At 38.1% G+C, this 22109-nt stretch overlaps 1 protein-coding gene across 5 annotated transcripts; it reads left to right on the top strand.

Annotated features, from left to right (window-relative positions):
• The first annotated feature begins 141 nt into the window (after positions 1 to 141).
• Positions 142 to 7812, top strand: RWDD4 (RWD domain containing 4). 5 transcript variants are annotated; one of them, XM_056489535.1, is made up of 8 exons: positions 143 to 307; positions 508 to 588; positions 2996 to 3105; positions 3215 to 3359; positions 4115 to 4229; positions 5467 to 5516; positions 5681 to 5683; positions 6788 to 7812. In XM_056489535.1, the coding sequence occupies exons 1-8, from the start codon at positions 284 to 286 to the stop codon at positions 6818 to 6820; spliced, it is 561 nt and encodes a 186-aa protein (XP_056345510.1). In that variant the 5' UTR covers positions 143 to 283; the 3' UTR covers positions 6821 to 7812. The 5 variants fall into 5 exon arrangements, with proteins under 5 accessions (XP_056345508.1, XP_056345510.1, XP_056345509.1 ...); XM_056489533.1 differs by lacking the exon at positions 6788 to 7812 and having other exon boundaries at positions 142 to 307; positions 5681 to 6445; XM_056489534.1 differs by lacking the exon at positions 5681 to 5683.
• The last annotated feature ends 14297 nt before the right edge of the window (positions 7813 to 22109 follow it).

Here is a 22109-nt window from a genome sequence, read left to right as displayed (position 1 = left end):
CAATCAGCGCCTTCGCTGCACCCCTCGGACCAGTCAGAAGCGCCCGCGCGGTGACGTCACTGGGAGGCAGCCAGTGAGCAGAAGGAGGAAGCGCGGGGGACGCTCCGCCGGCCAATGGCAGCGCAGGGGGCGGTGCCGCGGGTGCCCCGCGCTGCCCTCGGGGAAGGCGCGTCCGTGCGAGTCCGGCGGGGCCGCGCCAGGCAGGCCCGCCCAGCCCCAGCCCCGGCGGCAGCGGGGCCGGGCCGGGCCGGAGCGAGCGGGGTGGGAGCGGGCAGCTCCGGCCATGGCGGCCAACGAGGACCAGGAGGTGAGTTCCGCGCCCTGCTGCCTCAGGGAGAGCGGAACCGGGGCTGGGAGCGCGGGATAGAGCCGTGAGGGGAGAGGGGGCGGCAGGGAAGCGGCGCCGCGGGGCGGGAGGGGGAGCTGGGAGCTGGGCGGCGGCGGGGCCGGGCGGGAGCGCGGTGCCCGGGCTGCGGTCCGTAACCTCTGCTCTGGCCCCGGCTGCAGATGGAGCTGGAAGCGCTGCGCTCCATCTACGAGGGAGACGTGTGCTTCAGGGAGCTCAGCCCGGTGTCCTTCCAGTACAGGGTAAGGCCAAGCTGCACCTTGGAGTTACTTTGCTGCCTCGTAGTTGCCGTACTAGGGGGTTCTGAGCCAAAGAGGTGTCTGATGTGCAGTAAAGGATAGATCCACAGGGAGTTTTTTCGGGATGTTTGGTTCAACGATGCTTCATAGCACAGGGTGTCGTGTGTATGACATGCATCCAGCATGGATTTATTACAGAATCACAGAACGAGTGAGGTTGGAAGGGGCCTCAGTGAGTCATCTGATCCGATCTCACTGCTCAAACAGGATCATCTTAGAGCACGTGGCACAGGATCCTGTCCACTCGGTTCCTGAAAATCTGCAGTGAGGGAGATTCACAGCCTTTCAGGACAGTCTTTTCCAGTGCTCGGTCACTGCACAGTAAAGAAGTCCTTCCTTATACTCTGGTGGAACTTCCTGGCCGTCGTTTCTGCCCTTTGCCTCTTGTCCTGTTGCTTGGCACCACAAGCCAGTTATCCCTGAGCCAGGCATCCCACTTGCACATCTGAGCCCTGCATAGCCAGAACTGTCAAGCCCTCTGAAGGAGCCAGCCTGCTGTGTAATATTTACTCTAACAGGTCAGAAATTGAGAGATTTTTAGAGATGTTTCCATGTAAAATTTGGAACCTTTGTTAACTGTTCAGTTACAAGGTTCCAGTCTCTTGTCCAAAGAGACATCTTGATCATGTCTTACTTGCTAAAGAGAAAATCCACAAAATGCTTTGGGCATGTGCACTGACACAGTCTGGTCAGAGGAGACATACAGGGGGTGCTGAGCTCAAGGACTCACAAGTAAGATTCTGGCATTAAATTCTCACCAGCTTTCTCAAATTTAGAAACTGTGAAGTTCTTCTGGGCACAGACTGAGGAAAATCTTTTGATGGCCAGAAAACTTTACTGATGAAATCTTAGGCACCCATGGGACAGAAGGGAGGCTTCTGAAAATGCCATATGCCTGTTTCGGGCAGAAACCATCTAAAATCATCTTTCTGTGACTTCTCAAATAACTTAAGAATGATGTCACTAATTGAAATGAGATACAGCTCAATTAATTAATAGCACTTGGAATCCCAGCCACATGAGAGCAGCCTTTTTTCATTGATTGTATCCTTCTTAATAAATTTAATTTCTTTGAAATGGGAAATATGACATACCTACAAACCTAAAGTGTTTCATTTTACATTTCACTAGCTTTGGTCGTTGCTGATTTTTATTAGACAAAAAATAATTATCAAAAGTTAGGATAACTCAAGTACAATAAAACTTAATGTCATACAAAGGCAATAATACATCTTTCCCATGAAGAAAAGTCTGTATTGTGAGAAGTTATAATGCAAGTAAGTGCATGAGAAGATAAAATTCATATGGCTTTGCAGGATTTGCTCTGCATACATATAGTGCTTTCCTGAGAGAACCCTGTGAACCTTGCAGCCAATTCTGCTCTTGGTAGCAGTGGGAAATGAACTGTAAATGCTGCCTTGAAAAATATTGCAGATTCTTGATTTAAAGTCTTATTTATTTCACTACTAAACAAGTGGTTTCAAGTGTCAGTTAGTCCAGTCTGCCGAAACAGATACTGTAAATAAGAAAGCAGCAATTTTTGTTTTTACTTTTTTTCTTTTTTTTTTTTAAATTTTGAATTACTAAAGCCCTACCTTGATTAGGACTTCTCTTGTGGACACACTTTATTCACACATAATTAGATGAAGGCTGATTTTTATAATGAAGCAAATAAGGGAGAATTTTTGGTGGTTTTAGAAACCTTACTGTGCTAGTTTTCCAAATCCTTGTGTGAAACAGTTGTTTCTGATTGTATTTCTGTAGTGTGCTGTAATTTATTATTTATTATTTTTTTTAATCCAAACTAATTCTACTGACATCTTAAATCTTTGCTACTCATTCTTTTGTACAGGAAAATAAAATATCTATAGATATGAGATATAAATATTGACATTCTTACCCTTTTTTTTTCTGTCTTAAGTTACTAATTTATTATCATCCTATTTTAATCCTGTCTTGTGTCTTATTTTCATATTGCTTTGTGCTTAGATGTGTGTGTAGGGGGAAGGATCATATTTTCTGTTCTTGTATGCAACAGTATAATATTTGGCTTGAAAATGCTACAAAGCATTCCTTAAAACAAAGGAATTAAAAACCCCCAACCATAAAAAGAGATTTGACAGTTTCTGCTGCTTCTTCTGGAATGAAAATTGCAGGGTGAATGTTGATATTGATGTCCAAAATTTATTTCTAGATACCAGCTTTATTTTCTAGCTGATAACTATCAAAATAGTTGTCTCAAGGAATTTTGATGGTCTGAAGGAAGTAATAGACTTCTGTATTGGCTTTGTAATCCTCAGAAAGTGACTGGAAACTGTTGATTTCTAGAATTGGATTATTTTCTCTTCAGATAGGTGAAAGTGGAGATCCCAAAGCCTTTCTAATAGAAGTCTCCTGGCCAGAAACATATCCACAAACAGCACCAGTCATATCGATGGACGCTTTCTTCAACAACACAATGTAAGTGTTTGTGACAGCTTCACTCCCTGGCCTTGTGGTGGGGACTCTTTGTTTGAAGAGCTTTTTGTCATCTGTCTAGTTTACAGTTGAGCTTAATGATTTCTTGTAGATCTTCAGCTATTAAGCAAAGTATATTGGACAAGTTAATGGTAGAAGTTGAAGCAAATCTTGGAACTGCAATGACATACACACTTTTTGAATATGCCAAAGACAATAAGGAGGTGTTCATGGAAAATCAACCTGTTAACACTGTGGTAAGTATATGAATTCTGATTTTGATTTCATGCTTTTAAAACTGAAAAAAAGATTGATTATTATAACCTGAATACTTTAGAGTTCTCTCTAAGTTGTAAATCAGTTCATTAGTTATACATGTTAGTGGCTGAAAGTGACATACAAAGCATGGTGCCACAATGCTCTGTGTTCATAATTGTTCTATTTGATAGTTATTTCGCTGTTACACCAAAAGGTTTGCAGCCTGCTGTTATATCCCACAGGATAACATTAAAATGGAGACTTGGAGCAGAAGTAAAACTAAAGGAAGTCGAAACAGAGATGTGTCTGTTGAGGATTGGAGGGGTGGCAGTTTACTGCAGCCTTCCTGGGATTGCATAAGTGCACCTCCTGGGTCTTAAAGTAGTCAGGCTGGGTCAGTCTGGGGTTTTGTTGTTTGCCATGATGATGCAGCAGATCTGCTTTGAGGAGAAAAGAATGATTTCTATGTTTGGGAAGTCTGAATCCATGCATACTAAATCACACTCCATGATTAAATTTTAAAGGTGAAAAAGGTGCCCTTTGCAACTAGAAGAGAATAATTCCAGTCCCTAATACGTGTTTTTTAAAAGTACAGCCCTGATTATATGTTGATTAAAAGCTGCAGGCTGCTGACAGCATTGCTGCTTTCTGACAGTCAAGGTATTTCAGTATGTCAGGTTCAGTAATCACATCACACAGAGATATTGATGGAACTAATATGCAAAATGTTTACAACCACTTTTATCCTTTTCAGACTTCAGTAAGCAATAGTATTTCAATTGGAACTCCTGATGTGCCACCAAGTAAAAAAAAAGAGAAAAAGGAGCAGTTATCCAAAACTCAGAAACGAAAACTAGCCGATAAAACAGGTTTGTTCGCTATAGTAATCTGTGCTTTGCTATAAAATTTGGATTTTCATACTATCAAGGACACCTTGCTAGAGAAAGAGGAACTAGTAATTTGTTAATAAGATTAACTACTTTAAGTCTGTAGTTTCCATTTTATTTGTTTTAGATCAATCATTCTTACCTGAGATGTTAGTTCTGGTCACAGCAACTTTTTCTAGAGTCATGATTTAATGACATAATTGTTTTGTTTTGCTTTGTTTTGTTTTGTTTAAGTTGGTGACAAAAATGAAATTTTCAAAAAACACTTATGGAAGGAGAGGATTTGGGACCTCTAAAAATTCACTTTCAGCAAAAAATGCAGTTTGTTGACAGGTCCTCATAAATAATTCGCATAATTAAAAACGTAATTTCTAAACAAAAGTATTTCTTCTGGAACCCAAAATAAAACATCTAATTAAGTTTGCATTCCAGAAATAGAATTGCTTCTGGAGTTATTTAAAGCTTTCAATGAAATAGAAGGATTTTGATTGAAAATGTTGATTACCTCAGTTAGTTTTGCTGATGACGCTTTGGTGTTCACCTTCAGTTTTCAGTAATGATCTGGATAATATATCCTATTGTAGCAGTAAGTTGTACCCTGTGATAGCGATTTCTGCATATAATCTACCTAACCTAATGTATAATTGGCAAACTTAATGCTAGCTGTATAAAGGAAAAGCTGCATAAAATTTAGTTCTTTGAATTCATCATTCCTGGTCAGCCCAGCTCATATTGGAGCTACCTTCTAAACTAAATTTCAGGTGGACTGAGGTGTTTTTATTTGCATTGAATTACTTTGAATCACATAATCAAAAAATCACCCAGGTTGGAAGAAATCAAGTTCATCTATCCAACTATCAAACCACCACCACTATAATCACTCCTAAAACTGTCCCCAAGTGCCACATCCAGACACCCTTGGAACACTTCCAGTATCTAACTACTCTTAGTGAAAAATGCTTTTTTGAAATCTAATCTGAACCTCTCCTGGCACAGCTTAAGGCCATTGCATCTCTTCCTTTCACTTGGAGTTTGGTTGAAGAGCACACTTCTAGTTCTAAACACACTATGTTTAAGGCATTAAAATCTGTTTCTGTCCTCATGGCTTTGGAGTGCAGAAGTTGAGGGGTTTGGATATTTAGGATTTTGTGGGTTGATTTTGAAGAAAGATAAATATTCTCCTTAGCTTGTGTGTTGAAATTAAAACCTTTTTCTGCAGATAACAAAGGGGAGCTTCCACGAGGATGGAACTGGGTTGATGTAATTAAGGTAATGTATTATATACAGTATTGTGAATATGCTGTGTGTGTAAATTAAAAATTATTTGTACTAATATATGAAGAAAACTGATCTGATAATTTTTTTTCTTGCTTTTCTTCCTAACTATGTTTGGATTTGACTATGATGTCTGATTAATTTCTATATGTGTCCAGCATGTAAGTATTTTCAAGTTCTCTTTTTTTACTGTTAGAAAGACTTTTATGAAAGAGTAAGAACTGCAGCTTATTATGGGTTCTAATTTACAAGTTTCTCAAAAGCTTTAAAATGCTAGTTTTTCTGAATATTAGTCTAAAGGACTTCACTGTTTGAACTTCATTAGTTTCTTTTTATTTACTGAGCAATTAAACTTTAAATTTATAATGAGAGGGCTTTGCTAATCAAAGGCAAATATTCATGTCCTTTTATGACATGAAGATTTAAAACAAAGTTGGTAGTGCTGCCAGGTTCTGGAGGGCAGTGGATGAGTAAGAAATAAAAGGGAGCTATCCCAAGTAGGAGCACTTTGCTGTCTCCTACAAGTCTCATTCTCTGCTGCAACTCCTCCAGTGAATAATTCTTTTCAACTTGCTCCTTCAGTATTGATTTCTTCCACCCTCTTGTTTTTGCTGATTCACTGAAAATTACTGCTTGACAATTTTGAAACCAAACTATTTTATTTTACACAATTGAACTAATTTTCATTGTAAGACCTAACACCAATTCCAGTTGTTAAATAAGAGCAACTGAATGTTGAAGGTTGTTTTGGGCAGAGTCCTTCTGAGTTAAAAGTGGTTATAAATAGTGAATGTCTTAGTTTTCATGACAGTCCTGCAACTTTTAATAATTATAAGCCTAGCTTTAGAAGGTGAGAAATACTAAGTTTATATTAATATCTATTTTTATATTGTCTGAAGATAAAAGTTCCCTTCCGTTACTTCATCTTTTTTTTTTTTTTTTTTTTTTTTTTTGGAGAGCTGGTGATAGAGCCTTCAAATTAAATAGAAACAATGCCCTGAGGTTTTTCTGGGTTTTGTTGTTGGTTGTTTTTTTGTTTTTTTTTTTTTAATTCAACTTGGTCAGGAAATAAGCTCATTTAGTGTTTAAGCTTAAGAATTATTTTTTGATGCTTTTCAGTCTCTTGGTACAGTAGCACAACCAGTCTGTAATTGTTAATTAAGTATACACGTGTTCAGTGTGAGATCGAGATAATGTTCTTGTTTCCTAATAAATGGAATAGCATTCTAAACTTTGAATACTTTCTTTTTGTGTCTCTTTTATAGTTAAGCAAAACTGGTTCTAAAGATGATGAATAAAGGACTTTGGTACAAGGAAACTCCACCTTTTAATACAGTGCAATTCTGGGTCACCATCTCTCTATTAATAACTTTCATATTTGTTGAAGTAAGCATTTTATAAAGCTCGATTTCCTAACTTGTAAATCTAGTCACAAAAGTTTATCTAGAGACCGTGTGGTCATCTTCAGAAAAATCAACCAACAAACTTGCCTTAAATGAAGGTTAGAATGTGACAAAGGATATAGAGAGCCAGTGTGGTGAAGTGAATAGTGCTAAAGTGTTTATTAATTTATATTTAGTCTGTAGTAAAATCCTGTTATAGTGAACCCAATGATACTGTAAACATTTCCTGATGTTCTTATTCCAATTGAAGAAAAAAGCACTATAACAGTGGTTGGTCACTTGACAGCTTAATTAGTCAAAATAAATTATTCCATAGAAATAAGACCTTTGTCATTTGTTTATCTAGTATGGACTAGAAGGAGAACATACAAATTGTTGCAAGACAGGCTAGAGCTTGTGGTCTTGTTTTCACTAGTTACTGGCTGAAATAGTAAACACTAGTGAAAGCAAGGCCAATTATCCTAGTCTGCTCAAAAACAAATGGTTATAGCAGGAGTGCAGCTTCTTTATTCTCCACGATATCCCATCTGTTGGTCTTTCTCCAGTGTGCATCTTTACAGACAGTGGGATGTCTGAGGGGTGCAAGAAAGCACTTTTGCCCCATGTCTTAATGGGTGTTGGGATTCTGTAGCTGCTTCATTGGAGAAATAGGCATTCTTTTTTTTGAGGGATTTCCTGACTAAGTGTTGGGATAGTGGAAGTCAGCAATCCATGAAATGTATTGGGAGAACTTCTTCACGAGAGCTCTTTACTTTTTGTTTCCTAATGTGCTCTCTTGTATAAGAAAGTCATCCTCACTGTATGAACTGTTATTGAATACAAGATGCCTTAATGTCCTTTATTATTTTTGTTTTGAGATGAATTTTAATAAATGTCTATTTATCTGCTGTGGTATGTGTTTATTGTTTGAAATTCTGCATTGCCTACTGCACTTTTCACTTTGCAAATTTGGAATTGAAAGGACTCTGTCACAAAGAAAGCATTCTTAAAAATTTTGGAAGACTTCTACCTTCCATCTTGTGGTATATGTTGACATGATCTTCAGGCTGGCTGTGTTTGTTGTTGATAGGAGGGTCAATGACTTTGCCAGGACCATAGGAAATAACCATTGCATTCAGTACAATGCATGCAGAGCAATGTCCAGTGTTGCTTTGGAAGAGTGTGCTCTACTCCGTGCAGCATCCATCATTTCAGAAAGTCTGGTTTCTTTTTGAACTCTATTCTCGTATAGTAAAACATTGTAAAGTACAAAAGGGACTTTTTCTGAATGATGCAGCCTTGCCTTTGACATAAACTGGAGGCTCATGGCTGCAGCCAGGAGCAGGAGCACCTGGCACAGAGTGCCAGTGCCAGGAGAAGTGGCTCTGGCAGTCCATGTGAACCTGTAGCAAGGAAGGGCATTTAGCTTTAGTCTCTGCCAGAAACAGGCAGGACTCTATTCACGAGCTCTCCAAAGGGAATTGACATGTCTTTGTTGGTATCCTTGGTGCATAAATCAAGTTGCTATGACAATTTATCTGAATGGATTAGTTAGGGAGGGTGGGGGAAGTACAAATGAGAACCAGATCTCTTGCTTTTTATAGTGTTACTGTGTATAATTTGCTAGCCTTGTGAAATGCATGATTTTTCATGTCCTAGTCTGCCTGTAAATCACATGATCTCATGAAGTTATCTGAGAGTCACCTCTGGTTCTGTTGGTAAATGTATTTACTTTGAAGTCTACTTTTGCAGGAAATATTTTGCATTGGAAATTTTTATACCAGTTTTTTGCTTCTTTGTAAATTGTGAAAGGTAATTTGTGTTGTTTGAACCATTTTCTGATACGCTGTGATGGCTGAAACAGGATCATTGAAAGAATCTTTGTACTTGATATTACAGAGGCCTGAGCAGTAATAAATGAGGGGAAGGAAAAATGTATTGATTCTTATCAAACAAAGCACAATTGTAAATAAGAGATCATGACTCCTGAAGGAATTGTAAACACTGTTGAAAAATCCACTGCTGATTTCCTGGGGTTTTTTTTGTTTTTGTTTAGGGGTTTTTTTTTTTGTTTGTTTTTTGTTTTTTGTTTTTGGTTTTTTTTTGGGTTTTTTTTTTGGGTTTGTTTTTTTTTTTAAGTAAAGACCTACTGGCAGTGGAAAATCGGTGATTGCTCAGTCTCTTGATTGTAGGGCCACATCACCTGTTTAAATTAATGAGTTTTGCAGTAGAGCTTTGTTTGACCTGAGAAGACAAGTGTCAATACTAGTAACAGTAAATTAAAGGTAGCAAATGTCCAGAATGCTCTCAGTACCAAGAACAAAGATGCCCCATTGTACTCTAATATTTCAAATTCCAGGGAGTAATGCATACCGCCTCTAAGTATGTTGAACAGACAGCTGTGATTAGTCAACAGTGTGTGCCTACCATATCCTGCTCACCCCTTTGCTCAGCTTGACACAGATAGACTGAAATTGAGGCTGATAATTTCTGTAGGCCTGCTCTGACTGGTTTTATGTGGGGTGAATAGATAAAAGGTGCCCAACTGATGAACAATTACATTTTGGTGAGTAAAAGACCAGTAGGAAAAAAGCCAGCATTTGTCCATAGACGACCTATGGTTTGGGTTATACTGTAAAATTTGTGCTGTAAAAATTCTTAAACTGGTCTGAACCAGAAATAATTTCCCTTTGGAAACTGTTTCCTTCAACAATATGGCACCCTAAGCTCTTGCAGTTAACAGCAGAATGAAGTGGGGAAGAGATGTTCATTCAACAGAAAAAATACCAGAAGTGTGAGAATTCTGAGTGTATTGGACAAGGAAGTGGGTGGGGGAAAACATCCTTGTATGCAAAACTAGAAGAGCATAGGGGATAAATTTTCATTGCTGCAGGGCAATACAACAAAACAAAAGCTTAAGTCTGGCATGAGTTTGGGCTATGGTAAAGGACAAGAGGGTGGTAGATTTTCTTTCTGATGCTCTGGTTTTTTTCACCAACATGGATTTGACATCATCTCAGAATGGGTCTGTTTTGTGTTTGTGAGAAGAATTTGTTTGCCTGACTGTCATGTTTCTCATTATTCTCTTTCTGAGCCCATGAAAGTAGCCTCTGAAAGCTAGTGTACTCTCAGAAATAAGACAAAACATATTGCCTAGGCACTGGAAAATCATTAACTGTTTGTTCTCTCTCTCCTTCATTCAGAGCAAAGTGAGGAGTGACACCAGTGGCTAAATTACACAAGACATATGAAAATCTACATCCAGGCACTGGTGTCCTGTGTCAGACTGAAAATGTGATATAGCTGTCCCTCTCTACTGTGTCTGAGCATTCATGCCTGTGGTTCCTACAGATGTTGTGTTTAAAGTATTCATGTTAAAATTAGGGCAGAAATTTGAAGACTCCTATTGTGGTTGCTACTACAAGTTGTTTGTGTTGTGAGATGGGATAAGGTCATAGCAATGAGAGGGAAAGCCAGGCTGTAACTACAGAGAGAGGAGTGAGGTTGTGTGGGTGTCTCTGAGGGCATTGTTTCTTCTGCAGTATCTGTGTTATTGCTAATGATCAGAAAAGCAAAATTAACCTAGTCTGAGTTTGGAAGATATCATTCAAGAAACGATATAGAAGGAAGAAAGAAATCTTTTTCTCAAAAATCATCTGCTACAATATCATTGAAAGATGATAAAAGCCTTGCATGAATTTGCTCTTCAGAGCAGAATCTTGCTTTAAATCAAGTATCTCTGTCAGTAATCCATTTTATGATTTCCTGGAGGTAAAACAATGTGAAGACAGCATTGTTATGTGAAGAGCTGCTGTTCCATTGTAGACAATCATTTGATCTCTACCTATAGTGAAAATGATGCTTCAATTGACCTTGAAGACACAGATTTTATAATAGCTCAGGGAAAAGGTAGCAGCCCATTGGTAAAAAGTACAGAGCTTGTGTAGACGGTTAACAAAATTTGCCCAGCATTATCAGTTTTATATTTCTCTGTGAAGATCAGCACTAGAGTATTACCAGGTTTTAGTTAACTGGCATATTGCATAATTATGATTTTCCTTTCCACTTCTCATCCCATATGTCTTTAGATGATAAAAGTACAGGGTGTCATATAGAAATTTATTTCCAAAATTAAAATAGTGCTAAAGGAAAGGAAATAATCCTACTCAGAAGTAAGGATGTGCCAAAATTAAAGCTGCCTATGTGATGTTTATATGAAAAAGAGTTCCTAGGAAGATTTTCTTTCTGTGACTGTGTGGTTTTTTGGGTTTGTTTGTGGGTTGGTTTTTTTCCCTAGTGGAGGCCAAGCAGATGGTGGTTAGTGCTTTTCTTCCTAGTGTTCCTGTTTGTGGGAAAGCAATACAGAAACGGAGTTTTATATTCTCCTAAGGCTGAAAAGGGAAAAATGTTTTCACTTAGTGAAAGCAAATAAAGTAACAGAACTGTCCCTGGAACAAAGTGAACCTTTGATACCTGGATGGCCAGGTATTGAGGCAAATTAATTTGCTTTAATAGAACTGACTGGATCTGAGTGGCTTAGCCTGTTTCTGAGTCTATCTTCATGTGGTGGATTTGTGACTTACAAATCCTTATGGATAATTTTAGCTTGACTAAACTATACTCCATGTGATTAAACCATTGTTTTCAATAAATTTTTGTTATAGAAGTCAGTGCAGATTCTAATATATTAATGAGCTCTAGTTCTAACCCTTTTCATTTGAGGGAAGGAGAGGAGATACAATATTACTGCTCTGAATGAAAGAAATTCAATATATGCAGTCATCAAAGGCTGTCTGGACTTAGTTTACAATCAGTCTGAAAGAGTTAAAATGGTGAAGTCCTGCAAGATAATTCTAGCACCCTATCTTAAGATGGATCCACTATTTCTGTTATTTATATATTTTTAACTTGCTTACTGTGATGTTTAAAATGCTCAAGGTACAAGTGATACATTAGATTATTAGCTATTATGTATATGTGTAAAGTAACTAATTGTTCAGTCAGATGAGCCAGAGCAGTTACCTTGTGTTTCCTGATTTCACGGCATGATGATGGTTCTCTAACACTTTTCATGGTGCATTCCTACAGGTAATATCCCTCCTTTGTTTTCTTCCTAGCATGGGCAAAAAAGAGTACTCAGTGTTTCCTTCATGGCTTTTTTACAGAAAGGTGTACTGGGTGGGGAAGGAAGAAAATATAAACTACTGGCTGGTATTTATGCCTCATGCCTGGAATGAGTTAAGGTAATTGTGTCATGTTGCATATAATATAGTGTACAAGGCACTCCTCTTTTAATTTCTTCTGTTTTAAAGGTATGTGTTTGAGACCTCTGCTGCAATCTCTGACTGGTAAAAATTGAGGAGAATCTCTTTGTGATCATCACAATAATCTTTGTTTCATGGATATAGTCTCAACTCTGTTAGATTCTGTACTGATGAACACAGAGGAAGCAGGACAGGTCACTGTCTTACAGGATCAGGAAATGGGAAAGATATTCTCTGAGAAGACATGCTTAGTATGAAAAGCATATACTCAACTTCTTTGGATATCTGTTTAAGGAGAAAAGATGACAGTAGAAGAGTGAAAGAAGGAGGAAGGAACAGCTTGAGTCTGGAGCCTTAAGAACATGGTTGGTTAGTCTTCTGAAAATTACAATTTATAAACATATGTTGTTTTTTTGTATGTTAAAATATCTCTTAAGGTATTTTAAAAGATGATAAAACTTTTTTTTTTTTTTTTAAGTATTAATAGTAAACTCTTGAGGGGTGGAAAGAATGTCACCAGAAAAAAGTTACATGCAGGAACAAATTTAGAAATTTTGATTTAAAGCTGTGGGATTTTTGTATATCAAGCAAATGCAATTGCTGTTATGTGAAGAAGTGGAGACAACTCTAAAGCCTCTCTTCATCTTTTCCTCAAGATTCTGAGTAGTTTAGTGTTTTGAGTGTTGCAAGCTCAGAGTTTTATCTGCTGGGAGTGCACAAAATTTGGATTTAGATGCACATTTTGAAAATTTAAATCCAGCTCATCAGTATTTAAATCTCCAGTTGAATGTGTGTCTTGTAAGCAGAATGGTTAAAATGTGATTTGCCATGCTTGTGTATATAAACACAGTCTTGGTGAGGTACATCATTTCATCAAATCACTTCAACTATCAATGTACAAAGATTAAGAATATCTGTGTTATTTGAGAAATACTTATCCTCTGACTCGTTCAAAACTTCTGCCATCAATCACAGCAAAATAATCAAAAATGCATTTTTTTTTAAATTGTAACAACCTGATCTCACTATGCTTATTTGTGTTAGAGGCAGAAAGAATTGCATTAATGGAAGAATGCTATCCTCAATTGTGCAACTACTGTAAAGAAAGGTTGTAACTCTAGCTGATGGACCTGAGGTGGGGATTTCCAGGTGGTGTCAGAAATGATCACCATCGTGTTTTACTACATCTGGAAATTTTGAGGACGTATCAGAGATGAGATATAAAATATTTCTTGTAAGGTATTCCAGATATTTGTTTTTAAATTTTGCATTCTATTGAATTTATAGTTTAGGGTATATTAAGTTCATTATGGTTTTGGTTTGTAAAGAAAGGGCATTGTAAATCCAGAATGCAAAAGAGGAAGGGACAGCAATTCAAAGTCTTGACTGAGGTACACCATAAGAAACCTGGTAGGTTTGTGCTGTATGTAGATGAGGTTTGAATTTGTGTCCTTGAGTATGTGGGTTTTTTTCATTGTTTTCAGATTTCATGGGGCAAAAGCCTGATAATCCCATCGTCTCAGGAATATTATGAAAGAAAATCTTATAATTACTTACAGGTATAATTGGATGAATTAACCTAACTGAAATAATGCAAAAGCAGACACTGTTGTGTTGCATCTCATGGGATATCAAAAGAGATAGTTCTGACCAAAAAAGCAGTGCAGGCAGATGGTAATCAGGAAGGTGTTACTCAACACTTTTTAGGAACTGGCAAATCATCAAAAGTATAAATGGAGTTCATTCTAACAGAGAATTGGGCTCAAACATTTCAGATGAGCAGGATCTGTTTAATGTGTCATCTTCATCCCTCAATAGAACATAATGGAAGGAAGCTGAAATAGAAGGAAATCAGATTGGACAAGCAGGACTTCCTCTCATGAAGCTGTGCTAGCTGGGACTGATGGCTGCATTGTCCTCCAGGTGTTTTTCAGTATCTCCCAGAACAGTCTTTTCCTTGATTTTACTGGGCACTGAAGTGAGACTGACAGGCCTGTAGCTTCCAGGGTCCTCCCTCTTGCCTTTCTTAAAAGTCAGGACAATGTCACCCAGCTTCCAGTCTACTGGGATCTCTCTGAATTCCCAAAACTACTCAAAAATCAGGAGAGGTTTTGTGATGACATTAGCAAGCTCCTTGAGGATTCTCAGATGAATCCCATCAGGCTCCATAGATTTTTAGGAATTCAGATGAAGCAGAAGCTGCTGCACAATTTCAGGGTCAACTGGGAGTTGAACATTCTCGAGATGAGTCCTGGTCTTCCATCTCATGGCACTGAAACTCCCTTGGTCCATTCATCTGTGTTGAAGACAGAGTCAAAGAATGTGTTAAACACCTCTGCCTGGTCCCTGTCCCTGTTTGTGAGGTGACCATCCTCAACCTGTAACAGGCCAGTGCTATTTTTCACTGCCTATTTCCATTAACATATTTGACAAAAACCTTTTATTGTCCCCCACAGTTCTGGCCAACCTCATCTCCAACTGAGCTTTGGCTGCACAAATTTTCTCCCTACAGTAGAAAGAAGCATCACTGCATTCTCCCCATGTCCCCTGACCTTGCTTTCACTGGGTATACACCTTCCCTTTTTCATCTTATCTCTGAAAGAAGGTCCCTTTTCAGCCAAACTAGCCTTCTGCCTTGTCTGACTTCCAACATTTGGGAGTTGTAGCTCCTGTGCTCTTAGGAGGTGATGTTTAAAAAGTGACCAGCATTGATGGACCCCAGCACCTGCAAAAACGTTTTCCCAGGAAAGTTCACTTACTAGTTCCCTGAGTAACCTGAAATCTGCTCTCCTCATGTCCATTTTGTTTCAAGTACTTACAAACTGCAGCCTGTCAGGTGAGTGCTGAATTCCTTCTGATCAGAAGTTGTTTGGTAAAGGAATAAATATGCATTTCTTTCCAATCTGTTAAGGAGATTAATTTATTCTTCATTAATCTGAAGGCAATTCACTTCTTTAATCAATGGAAATCTAATTGCTAAGTGTTTACATGAAAAAAATACTGAGTCTGAAGAGTTTCCTTCAACATTTTATCATGCAAATGAATCATTATTTAAATGAACAGCAGTGCGTTTCTCATTATAGCATGAAGTACAGCACTGGAAGATATTATCTGAAGGAAAATATTTCCTGAGCCTTTATTGATGATGCTGGTTACACTGCCAGCAAATAGGCATATGAGATTTGATCCTCATCTTAGAGATGGTGTAACTTTCCCAGCTGAGATATATACTTGTTAAAACAGAGGTAATAAGTCTCAAACCCTTATCTGTCCATCTGCCAAACTGTGCAGCAGTTTGGTAGGCTAGAGCTGCACCTATCTGAAGTAATGGTGTTCTTTAATCATGTTTTATGATTAGAGCAGCTTCTTAACTTTCCAGTATGTTCTCACAGCTTGTCTTCTAGTCATGTTTGTACCACATTTTTCAGGGATATTTTCAGCAGAGATCTGCACACAGGCAGCAAGCTAAGAGCAAATGGCTGAGCACTTTCCAGAAACTGCAGAACATATTTCAAGAAAATGCTCCACTTGCTCTTAGAGAGGAAACATCCACTGAGCTTCTGAAGGCAGGTGAGACTAGAAATCCAAAATTAGGAGAAGGGCATCAGCCAGAATGATCACCAATGCATTATTTCCTAAAAGAGGGGGACAGATTAGTTTTGGTAATAAGTTAGAAGACATCATCGGTTTTGGCACTCCTCAGAATCTTGTGGTAGGACAAGCAATGCTTTAGTGAGAGTGTTAGCACTGTAATAAATATGTAAAATAGACATTACTTCTCAATAACCCTCAATGCCTTTTCCTGTTCAATGTGCTTTTTAATCCACTTAAGCATATGTAACTCTTTCTACAGTCTGCAGGCAACTCTTTAGGCACTACTAGAGGACCAGAAAGCCTGGAGTTTGGCCAAACAAAATAAAACACATGCTGTGAAATGCTATTTAACTGCAGAGAATAAAATTACTACTGCAGAGTAGTCTTAATAACACAATAATTTAACAGCAAAGCCACAGATTTCATGAGCTTCTACAAACAGATATTTTCTGGGCTTTACATTAAGAACAGAGGAAAATCAGATGTTTTCAGATGCTGTTCAAAGCAGTTATACATGAGAGCTAATGAAGTCACTTAGTTCTTCTTTCTTAGCACAGAACTATGAGTACTGTAAACCGGTTCGTACAAATTTGCTCTGCCCCCAGTCCATGATACACAAGTAGGAGGATTCAGAAATTTCAAGATTAATTAGTCAGCAGAGACCACATGGAAGATTCAGTCCTACATGTCTACAAACACGTCTGTCTGTGCTGCATGTGACTTGCTTGTAAGCCCCTCACCTTACAGAAACCTTATGTTACTTAATATAGTGCAAACATATGAAGCAGCATAAGGGGAGAGGAGCTAATTAAAATAATCCTGGAAGAGGTTTCTAGGGTATTTTATCCATTGCTTAGAATTCCAATTAAAATTACATATCTTGTGAAGAGCTTCTGATACCAGGTTCTTATTTGTACCTGAAAGTTGGATGGTTTCCGTTTTTAAAAGGGAAAAATATTCATAAGAAAGAAATGTCTTTTTTAAGTTCTACAGTTTCTTTCAGAATGAAAGTTGTGATGTAAAACTGATGCCTGCAGCTTAGTTATCAAGGAATCATAAAATTTTAAGGGTCATCTAGTCCAACTCCCCTATAATGATACCTTCAACAAAGCCCCATCCAATCTTACCTTGAATGTTTCCAGGGACTGGACATCCACCACCTCTCTGGGCAATCCGTTCCTGTGTTTCACCACCTCCATCATAAAAATATTTTTCCTTATATTCAGTCTGAATCCATGTTCTTAAGTTTAAAACCATTGTTTTGTCCTAGGACAATGGGCCCTGCTAAAATATTTGTCCCCATCTTTATTAGAAGCCCCCTCTATGTAGGGACAGGCCAAAATCTGGTCTCCACAGAATTTTCACTTCTCTAGGCTGAACAGCCCCAACCCTTAGTCTTTCTTCATAGGAGATGTGCTCTAGCCCTCTGAGCATTTTTGTGGCCTTCCCCTAGATTTGCTCCAACAGGTCCATGTCTTTCTTTTGCTGGGGACCTCAGTGCTGGGTGCAGCATTCCAGGTGGGGTCCCATGAGAGCAGAGCAGAGGGGCAGAATCCCTTTCCTTGCCCTGCTGCCCATGCTGCTTTGGATGCAGCCCAGGACACATTTGGCTTTCTGAGCTGCCAGCACACACTGCCAGGTCATGTCCAGCCTCTGATCCACTGAGTTGTCTTTAAGTGTAATGTAATTCCATAAGCAATTTAATGAATAGGCTATACAGTTGCTTAAGTTCATCTTTAGTGTGAACAGTATGGTCGTGGTCCATTGAAAAACGTGAATTTACATGACCATTCTTATCCCAAATGTTTCTCCTACTCATTTGCAGTTTTCTGATGGAGACACTTGGAGGTTTTTTCGAAAGCAACTGTTAGTACGTGATTCAGACCAACAAGCAAGCTTCTGAAAGAAAAACCAACACAGGGAAGCAAGAACTAAAGTTTGATTTATTGGTGCCACTTGTGAGAGCAGAAAAGTGTCACTCTAAGCCTCTTCTATCAGATTGCTGATGTGTGTAATGTTTCCATGCATTTTTATGAATCAAAATTTAATTACTATTTTGTAGAGGAGAGATTACTGATTTTATTTTAACATAAGAATTATCACAAGTTTCCATTATCATAACCGATGTATTTGGGATACTGTAATATAGTCTGCACATTTTTCTTGTGGATGGATTAGATTTGTGCCAAGTATGTAAATTATAAAATATGTTTTAAGTTTCAGTTATTTCAGAAGATAAATATGTGGGCATACATGTTTTGTAAGATATTACAGATTTAAGAGCATAGGTTTGGTTTTTTTTCACTGATGAAGAATCTCTGGGGTGTGAGATTTGCCAAATAATGAATATTTTCTGATTCCTGCCAACAAAATACTTTTTAGAAAGGGCATCAAACTTTATGCCTTTGCTGTACTTCAATCCCAGCCAGCAACTAAGTATCACACGGATGCTCAATCACTCAGCCCATTCCCCATGGTGGGGAAAAGAATCACAAAAAAGCCCCCAAACTCATAGATGGAGATAAGAACAGCTGATGAATCAAAAAAGAATGAAATATACTACTACTAATAGTAATAATAAAAATAACTGTAATGAAAAGGAGAGAGAGTAATAAACCCCAGGAAGGACAAGAGGTGCACAGTTCAGTTGCTCACCACCTGCTGACCAATGCCCAGCCTGTCCCTGACCAGCCATCAGTGGCCCTTGACCAATTTTCCCCAGTTTATGTCCTGAGCATGACATTCCATGGTGTGGAATATCCCTTTGGCCAGTTCAGTTCAGCTGCCCTGGCCATGCTCCTCACAGCTTCTTGTGCACTTCCTCACTGGCAGAGCCTGGGACACTGAAAATTCCTTGACTTGGGGTAAGCACTGCTTGACAATAACCAAACATCAGGGTGTTTCAACATCATTCTCATACTGAATCCAAAACACAGTACTGCACCAAGAAACAAATTAGCTCCATCCCAGCTGAAACCAGGACAGCTCACAGTATCAGTTGAGAACCGAAATCCAAGTGAATGTTCTCATAAAAATCGTGTTTAACTTGTTCTTCATTTTAATCAGTGTTAGATGCTGAAAATCAGTTTCAGCGTGGACTGGAACACCCATCTCTTCTCTGAATTCAGAGGGAGTTCTGTTCTGACAGGAACTTTGTATCTTCTACTTCAAGTGTGAATAAATGTGTGGAATTGCAGCTTTAAGTCTGATCTCTGTTGTAATCATTGTTCATCCAGTGTATTTACGTGTATTTTAAGAAAAATGTAGCAACCTGCAGGTTCTTTCATTTTTTGGTGGTTACCTTTTGCAGTAATTGCTGGTCTCTGGAGCGTGCATTACCCACCAGAGGGAGCTGAAGCCAAGAGCAGTCTGATTTTCATAGAATCATACAATCATTTAGGTTGGTAAAGACCTGTAAGGTCACAGAGTCCTACCATTAACCCAAGTCCATCACTAAGCCATATCCCTAAGTGCCACAGATATGTGTCTTAAATAACTCTAGGGATGGTGATTCACCCTCTTCCCTGGGCATCCTGTTCCAATTCTTGGCAACCCTTTTAGTGAAGAAATTTTTCCTGAAATCCAATCTGCCATCCTCTGGAGCAACTTTCAATACCCAGGAGGTTGCCAGGTGAAAGTAATCTCTTACACTTCACAGAGCCCTGGATTTGGGTATTTGTCCTCAAGTCAGCTTGGGAGCAGATAGTGACCAGGTAGGAAATAGGTTTGCCTCCCTATGCTAAGTTATTACCTGTTTTGGGAGCCCTCACTTCAGTGTCAAAGCAGGCAAAGCAAATACTTGTGATGTACATGTCATCATTCTTTGATTTTTATGTGTGCTGTTCTTGTGACATGAACAAAGACACCAGAATTGTACAAAATAGGAATAACTGAGAATAAAGTAGTCATCCCTAAGAAAATTAGGCCACGTAGAAGCTAGTGTGAATAGGTTCTCTGAGTCTTTATAAAGGAAATGTCTCAAAATTCTTGACACTATGCTAGTACTGACATGGGCAATGAAGCAGGAGCTCCCTGGGGTTGTTTATTTTTTGTAAACAATTGGTCAAGGTGAAAGGGGATGTATTGTTCTAGCTTTGGTTTGTTAAATCATAAAATCAATATGTATTTCATGAAAAAAAAATGTCTTCCTTTGACTTAGAGAATGGGAGGAGTGCTGGTCCTTGTGGACAAATGAGCTTATTTCTACACATTTCCTTCTGCACTTGGAAAAAGTCATCCACAGATAAATAAGTAGATGTTGAGACAAAGAGATTAACAGCTGAAAGGTGGTTAAGAACAGCTTCTTATACCATTTCTGAGTTGTAGCTGACCACACAAACAAAAACAGTCTTTAGAAAGAGGTGGATTTGACTACTTTATACTACAAAAGGCAGGAAAGCTCACACAGCTAATTATAGCTGAGCAATTATACACAAAGCTGGTCCCTCCTGCCTCTGCTACTTGCTCAAGTAATTTGTAATTTTCAGTGCAATGGCATTCTTTTACTTCTGCAAAATGGTTAATCTATTGGTCATTAGAATTGTAACTGACAGAAGACAGAAACTTGCCTAGGTAGTAGTTAAATTTGCTTTCTACACCACCAATTATGGCTTAATGGCCTCTTAGGCTTCCTATGGCTTTTTCTTGTACAGTTTCAAAATCTTGTCTTGGAAAAATGGTAACAGTCTCATGAAGTAACCTCAGTTTCAGCTCAGGTTTCTATTCCTTGACAGTATTTTGTCCTGTCCTTCAAAGGAAGGTACAAGACAGTTTATATCAAACAGCTGGATTATGGGCTTGGCTTAATGGCTTCCTCAGTTAGAGGTTGCCTTATATATTGGAGCATGAGGTTTTAATACCTTTTTATTAAAATGTCTAATTTATAAAGGGCTCATTATCCCTTTTTTTCAGCATTTCAGAGAGGAGAGCTTATTACTGTATTTATTTTGCTTATGAATTTAGTTGATAATAGGATAAGTTGTCAGGACTTATAATAGGTATTTTCCAACATTTCAATGGGAGTGAATCTGTCAAATGTAGAAAACAAAAACAGAAAGGTAAAAATTTAAAAAATATTAGCAGGAAACTCATTAATTTTAAAACCAAAACAATGTTAAATTATGCAGTTTACAATTGTGTCTTTCAGCAGTAGCTGTTGGATAAATTTCACACACTTTGTATGTCCACTTAAGGATTTTCTTAATTAAAGAAAGTAGAACAGGAGAAAATTCCACTCCTTTGGAAGACAAGATATGTTATATTATAATTTCTTTCAGAAGTTAACTAGCTATAAAATTACCCTTCACTTTGTTTTTTAGGGGTTTTCTTATTACTTTTTATGCTCCTCCTAATTATTTCTGACAGCTTTTTACTTCTCTCTCTGCACTTCCTGCTGTCATTTCAATCGCCGTTTCAATTCTCTCTCTTGTTTGGAGTTCTTTTTCTCTTTTGCTTAGTGCATGGGTTATACTTTCACATTCTCTGTTTTCTTATTTGACTTCCTTTCCCCTTAGAATTTTATTGCCTCATACTTCATTCTGAGGTCAGGAAAGGGAAAGGAATACATGCCAGCTATGAACTCATGAAATATACTTAGCTCTGTATCTTTTTTTTTTTTTTATTATTATTTCAAGAGTTTTATCTGATGGACTTATGCCAGTTGCTGCATGAAATACTCATTTCTTCAGCAGATACTACTATACACAGGAATTGATCCATACTTACATAAGGAAATTCAGTGAAATATTATATTCTATGTGTTTATAGACTGGTAGAAAGTATTTTTCACCATTGAGAACTCAGGATTAAAAAGTTCTTCTTCATAACTCAACAGAATATCAGCTTTCCATCATTATATTTTTGAAAAGTCAGGTCTGTTAATAATTTCTTTATATTTATTCCATTGCTGTGTAACTGATATATTGTCATTATAGAAACCAAATTCAAATTTATAAGGGATTCCAAGGATAAATTTTGTAGGTTTGTGTTCTCTCATCTCTTCAGCAGCTTTCCATCTTCCACTAACAAACTGCCCAAACATAATTTGAAGGGCATTCTTTTCTGGTTTGATACACCAATCTGGCATGCAGCCTTATGTTTGTTGAGATTATCAAATTGAATTTTCTAAGAGCTAGATTTGTGCTAATGCAATGCAGCAGTGTTCTCCTAGTTGGTATCACATTCCCAGTGTCGGCTGAGGGTTCATTATAAATCTTTGCTGTGTAAATATTGTAGTCATGTAAAAAATTATGGGTTTCCTAAGGGTGACTACTTCTTTAGCATATAAGGCTGGGAAAGGATGGTCATAATTACTTCTGCAGTATGTTTGACAGGACTTGAATGATGAG

The sequence above is a fragment of the Oenanthe melanoleuca genome, chromosome 4 (genome assembly GCF_029582105.1).
Source record: "Oenanthe melanoleuca isolate GR-GAL-2019-014 chromosome 4, OMel1.0, whole genome shotgun sequence".
Taxonomy (NCBI): domain Eukaryota; kingdom Metazoa; phylum Chordata; class Aves; order Passeriformes; family Muscicapidae; genus Oenanthe; species Oenanthe melanoleuca.
This window is presented reverse-complemented; position numbering and strand designations above follow the sequence as displayed.